General features: G+C 43.5%; 1 protein-coding gene across 1 annotated transcript; it reads right to left on the reverse strand.

Annotated features, from left to right (window-relative positions):
- Window positions 1-2,875: 2,875 nt before the first annotated feature.
- On the reverse strand, window positions 2,876-3,838 carry LOC138364802 (mucin-22-like). Its single transcript, XM_069324783.1, has one exon. The coding sequence runs from the start codon at window positions 3,836-3,838 to the stop codon at window positions 2,876-2,878; it is 963 nt and encodes a 320-aa protein (XP_069180884.1).
- Between the last annotated feature and the right edge of the window lie 3,065 nt (window positions 3,839-6,903).

Consider the following 6,903-nt stretch of genomic DNA (forward strand, 5'->3'; position numbering starts at 1 on the left):
TCCTCATGTTTAATAATTTAGTTGTACGGGGACATCCGAGGATTATCCTCAGGGCTTCGTTTTGCATCTTTTCCAGCCGCTAAGCATTCTCTCAGGCACTAGAGCAAGCATGGGTGCAGCATAATCAATCAGAGACCTAATATATGAAAGATACATTATTTTGACAATTCTCACATTTGCACCATAGCTTGGATGGTAGCCTGCCCCAGCCTTGAGAGCACGGAGCCTCTCTCTACATTGACGACCCAGTCTGGCTACAACACTGTGGTACAGTGGAACTTCAAGACCAAGGTATTTGTATCTGGTTACATAGTCGAGCAGAGAGCCATCATCCAACTGCATCTTGCGAACAGCCCCACCCCGTCTGGGTGGACGTCGGTCCCCCACCCCGTCTGGGTGGACGTCGGTTCAGAATCTTTGTTTTTTCTACTGAGATGACTAAGATGACTGTTGACTGTTCCTGACCTGTGTGCAATACAGAGTTCAGAACATTTTGGGTGTTGGTATACCCATTGGTGTGGATCAGTATATCATCCGCATAGCTAATGATGTGTTCGCTGGGCCTTCTAGTTACTGAGGTTAGAAGTACATTGATTAACACATTGAACAGAGTAGGACTGAGAACACCTCCCTGTGGAGTGCCAAGTTCAAAATCTCTCGTTACACTCCTATGCCCTTGGAACAGTACAGATGACTTCCTGTTGGATAGATAGCCTCTTATCCACCGTAGAAGCCATCCTCCAACATTCATTTTAGCAAGTTCTCTCAGAATGACGTGTGGGTTAGCAATGTCAAAGGCTGACTTAAGATCTAGGAAAGTAGTATATGACCTATCAGTATGCAGGGTGAGGAATGTGGTAATACAGTGACGTATACTCTTTCCATGAGTGAAGCCATATATCTGGGGAGACATGTTACTAATTCTGTAAAGGAGACGGTTGAGAACCATCCTCTCAAGACACTTAGAGACAACTAGTGAGGGAGATGGGGAGAAAAGCACTCGGCTGGTGAGGTTTAGGAATGGGAATAATAAGACTGTTGGTCCATGACTTAGGAAGCTCCCCAGTTACATTGCTCATATTATACAATTGAAGCAAGGGATTCCCTGGAACTAGCAGAAGCATACGCAGTATGCCGTAAGTAACTCCATCCTCCCTGGGTGATGTAGCTTTGACTTTATGTAGAGCAGAGTTTAGTTCGTATTCTCTTCTCTTCTTCTTCAGAATAGGTGCAGTTTGCATGAAGGGTTTACCCTCCCGATGACTGCACCAGGACAGATGTTGGGAGACGCAGTGACGTTTAGGAGGAGAAGAAAGCCAAAAGTGTTAGATGTGTCGGGCCGTAGAGAGAGGAGTGGCGACGTAAACAGAGGCGGACGTTAGAGGGAGACTCCCCGCACCAGGGGTCGGGATGTCGAGTTCACGGCGGCAGCTGACCCACGCACGGCGAAGCAGCGTGCGCAAGACGGCAACTAATATTTCTCCGGAAACTTGTACATCGGAAAGCGCAAGCAGTACGCCTCCCAAATCACCCACGTGTCAGGGACACCCGGCCACCAGGCGGTGCCTTCGGCTGAGACATCTTATCCGGCACCCTATAAACAAACTCCTTTACTCCCGACACCCAGACAGTGGAGGAGCACCACGGGATCGGAAGCACCCGGGCATCTCGATAAGGGCCCAACACCGGACCCTGACAGGGCACGACCCCAGCAGGCGGGACTAGGCTTCCCCCAGACCGGTAGTTCGTATTCAGTGTGAAGCATGCCACAGTCATCCTCTTGATGAAGCATGTAGTCAAGGAGTCTTGCTCTATCAGCATATCTATTATTTAATTCATTCTGTGGGTAGAGGAAGACTGTCAAAGCTGGAAGTCGTGGCCCAAGCATCAACAAGCTCATTTGCTCTGTGCAGAGGATTAGGGTACGAGATCTCTGCAGCATTTTTCCCTTTGATCTTGTTGATATCCTTCCATGCCCGACTTAGTGGCGTGTGAGAGTTGAGACCACGGACAAAAGTTTCCCAGTCTGTCTGCCTCAGCCCCACCATACGTTCCCTGGCCTCAGTCAGAGCCGCTTGAAAGAGCCGAAGCATTTCAGCAGTGCGGGTCCTTCTACAAGCTAGTCCAATTATTCTGGCAGTGCGTTTTAGTGCATGCAATTTAGAATCATTATAATATGCATAATTACTATGACCAGTGTAACTTGGGTTACGTGGCCTGGACGATGGATCAAGTGATTCTATAAACTGCTCGATAGTACCTGTGAGCTCATTGTTGAACTCTTCAACTGATGAAGGCTCAGATGAACTGTACTAATCTGATACCTGGTTGATACCTGGTTGATGGGGTTCTGGGAGTTCTTCTACTCCCCAAGCCCGGCCCGAGGCCAGGCTCGACTTGTGAGAGTTTGGTCCACCAGACACATATGATAATATGACACATGAGCAACAAGATTGTCTCGTTGACCGATGGACACAGCCAGTCTCTTCCGCTTGAGCACTCCACCAGGGAGGATAGAGCTTCCAATGCTGAGAGTGGCTAATATGGCCAGATGATGAGACGCCATAACTGGCACTATTGACGAGGCGCACACGGTGTGGGAGACGTCGACAGACATCGACTAAGAATACCTCCGTGTATATGCGTCGGTTGAAGGTCACCCACAACCTGTGCATCATCGTGACTACCTAATAGTGACAACAGTTGGTTGCCGTTACCATTACTGAACTGGGAATTACCAATATGGCTAGACTTAGCGTTATAATCACCTATAATGATGGTAGGCTCAGTCTGAATACAGATAGGAAGGTCAGTATAATTAAACGTATCACTAGGTATAGGCCAAGGAACTGTCCCCTCATTGTTATTGTTAATGTTAACATTTCTGATTAGGCTTCCCTGCGTTAATTACACCACTGCCTGTTGTACACTGTTGTACACTGTTGTACATTGTTGTACATTGTTGCACACTGTTGTACATTGTTGCACACTGTTGTACACTGTTGTACACTGTTGTACACTGTTGCACACTGTTGTACACTGTTGTAGACTGTTGTACACTGTTGTACATTGTTGCACACTGTTGTACACTGTTGTACATTGTTGCACACTGTTGTACACTGTTGTACACTGTTGCACACTGTTGTACACTGTTGTACACTGTTGCACACTGTTCCACACTGTTGTACACTTCCTCTTGCACACTGTTGCACACTGTTGCACACTGTTGTACACTGTTGTACATTGTTGCACACTGTTGTACACTGTTGTACACTGTTGTACACTGTTGTACACTGTTGTACATTGTTGCACACTGTTGTACACTGTTGTACACTGTTGCACACTGTTGTACACTGTTGTACACTGTTGTACACTGTTGTACACTGTTGTAGACTGTTGTACACTGTTGTACATTGTTGCACACTGTTGTACACTGTTGTACATTGTTGCACACTGTTGTACACTGTTGTACACTGTTGCACACTGTTGTACACTGTTGTACACTGTTCCACACTGTTGTACACTTCCTCTTGCACACTGTTGCACACTGTTGTACACTGTTGTACATTGTTGCACACTGTTGTACACTGTTGTACACTGTTGTACATTGTTGCACACTGTTGTTCACTGTTGTACACTGTTGCACACTGTTGTACACTGTTGTACATTGTTGTACACTGTTGCACACTGTTGTACATTGTTGCACACTGTTGAACACTGTTGTACACTGTTGTACACTGTTGTACACTGTTGTACATTGTTGCACACTGTTGTACACTGTTGTACATTGTTGCACACTGTTGTACACTGTTGTACACTGTTGTACACTGTTGTACATTGTTGCACACTGTTGTTCACTGTTGTACACTGTTGTACACTGTTGTACACTGTTGCACACTGTTGTACACTGTTGTACACTGTTCCACACTGTTGTACACTGTTGTACACTGTTGCACACTGTTGTGCACTGTTGCACACTGTTGCACACTGTTGTACACTATTGCACACTGTTGTACACTGTTGTACACTGTTGTACACTGTTGCACACTGTTGTACACTGTTGCACACTGTTGTACACTGTTGTACACTGTTGCACACTGTTGTACACTGTTGTACACTGTTGTACACTGTTGCACACTGTTGTACACTGTTGCACACTGTTGTACACTGTTGCACACTGTTGAACACTGTTGCTCACTGTTGTACACTGTTGTACACTGTTGCACACTGTTGTACACTGTTGTACACTGTTGCACACTGTTGTACACTGTTGCACACTGTTGTACACTGTTGTACACTGTTGTACACTGTTGCACACTGTTGTAAACTGTTGTACACTATTGTACACTGTTGCACACTGTTGTACACTGTTGCACACTGTTGTACACTGTTGCACACTGTTGTACACTGTTGCACACTTTTGTACACTGTTGTACACTGTTGCACACTGTTGTACACTGTTGTACACTGTTGTACACTGTTGCACACTGTTGTAAACTGTTGTACACTATTGTACACTGTTGCACACTGTTGTACACTGTTGCACACTGTTGTACACTGTTGCACACTGTTGTACACTGTTGCACACTGTTGTACACTGTTGTACACTGTTGAACACTGTTGCTCACTGTTGTACACTGTTGTACAACAGTGTGGAAAGAGCAGAAACGTTTCATGTAGTGTGGGTGGCAGAGTAGGCTTCGCTCCTTTATAAAAAGTATTTACATAAACAAGGAAACTATGAAAATGAAATTAGGTACTTTTTGGTTTTATTTTTGAATAAGGCAAAAGTTGGACAGCTTTTCAATTCGTTAGGGAGTGAGTTCCATAGACCAGGTCCCTTTATTGGCATAGATTCAGTTTGACTCTGGGGATATCAAAGAGATATTTATCTCTGGTGTGGTGATTATGGGTTCTATTACATCTGTCCAGGAAGAGTTTCAGAACAGGGTTTGCACTTAAGAAAAAAGGTTTGTATATGTTATTGACACAAGAGAATGTGTGGATTGAATTTATGTTTAGCATGTTTAGGGATTTAAACAAGGGGGCTGTGAGTTGTCTGAAAGCAGAGTTTGTTATTGTTCTGATAGCAGATTTTTGCTGGGTGATGATGGACTTGAGGTGGTTTGCAGAGGTTGAACCCCCAAGCACAGATACCATAAGAAAGATAGGGATAGATTAGTGCATAATATAGTGAGAGGAGAGCAGAGTAAGGTACATAATATCTGATTTTAGAGAGTATACCAACAGTTTTAGACATTTTTAGTTATGTGTTGTATGTGGGTACTGAAGTTGAGTCTCTTGTCTAAGTATAGGCCAAGGAACATTCCATCATTTTTATTGCTGATGTTAACATTGTCTATCTGAAGCTGAATTGCATTTGTTGATTTGCTTCCAAATAAGATGTAGTAGGTCTTTTCTATGTTTAGTGTTAGCTTGTTGCTTGACATCCATAAGTGGACTTTTTTTTAGTTCATTATTAACAACATTATTTAATGTGTGTGTGTGTGTTGGGGTCTGAGTAGATGAGGGTAGTATCATCAGCAAATAATATAGGTGTAAGAATGTTGGAGACATTAGGCAGATCATTGATGTATATAAGAAATAGAAGGGGTCTAAGATGCTGCCCTGTGACACCCCTACGGTTGATGGTAGAGTGGAAGAGGTTATATCATTGATGGCTACATATTGGTGTCTGTCACTAAGATAGGATCGGATATGGTTCAGAGTAAGGCCACGGATTCCATAATGGTGGAGTTTAATTAAGAGGGAGTTATGGTTAACAGTATCAAAGGCCTTTCTCAGGTAAATGAAGAATCCAATCGGAAACTCATTTTTGTCAAGGGCTGAGTAGATTAAGTCAAGGAGACAAATAATTGCATCGTTGGTACTCTTTTGGGAGCGGAAGCCAAACTGACACGGACTTAGCATGTTGAATTTTACAAGGTAGGAGTAGAGCTGTTTGTAAATGATTTGTTCAAATAGTTTTGATAGTATGGGTAGGTTTGATATTGGTTTATAATTGTTTATGTCTGCCGGATTACCTCCTTTATGGACTGGTGTTACTCTTGCTTTTTTAAGGATATCAGGGAAGGTATGACACTCAAGGGATTTGTTGAACAGCAGAGCTATAGGTGGCGCAAGGGCATGGGAGGCGCTCTTGTATACAATGGATGGGATTTCACTGATGTTCCCAGCTTTGGTGTTTAGTGAGTGTATGATGGACACAACATGTGTCGGGCTGACTGGTGAGAGGAGAAGAGAGTTTGGATAGCTGCCTGAGAGATATGTGTTGATATGTGTCTGAGTCTGTGGGATTTTACTGGCAAGGTTAGCACCGATTAAAAGAAGTTATTAAATTCAGTTGCCATTTCTAGGCCTGTTGCAGGTGTACAACCATCCTTGAGGATTTTTATCTGGTTATGTGAGTGTTGTTTAGCTCCTAGGATGTTAGTGATGACTCTCCATCTGCTTTTCATGTTGCCTTTTGCTACTTTGAATCTACTCTCATAATTGGAAGGTTTTGCTTTTCTTATTATACTGGTAAGCACTGACGAGTACCTCTTAACTACTCCCTTTGCAACTAGGCCACTCCTAAGTTTTTTTTCATATTCATGTTTGTTGTTGATTGCTTTGAGTATGTCATTAGTGAGCCAGGGATTATTTAACCTTTTGCCAGTTACTTGCTTGGTGAGGAGAGGATAAGGAGTGTTTTAAAGGCTTAGAATTTTGGAAAGGAAGAGGCTAGTTAAGGACTTTATATCCTGTGTATTGTTAAATTCAGATTCCCAGTTTATATTGTGGAGGGCATTTGTGAGATTACCTATTGCTGCTTCACTGTGTAACCTAAAGGTAAGTTTCTTGTTGGCTGGTGGTGTTATGGACATGTTCGCTACAAGGAAG

This window comes from Procambarus clarkii, chromosome 14 (genome assembly GCF_040958095.1).
Source record: "Procambarus clarkii isolate CNS0578487 chromosome 14, FALCON_Pclarkii_2.0, whole genome shotgun sequence".
Lineage (NCBI taxonomy): Eukaryota > Metazoa > Arthropoda > Malacostraca > Decapoda > Cambaridae > Procambarus > Procambarus clarkii.

Bases quoted from the DNA above. Each gene is read 5' to 3' on its own strand.
- LOC138364802 (XM_069324783.1), bottom strand. From the start codon at position 3,838: ATGTACAACAGTGTACAACAGTGTACAACAGTGTACAACAGTGTGCAA.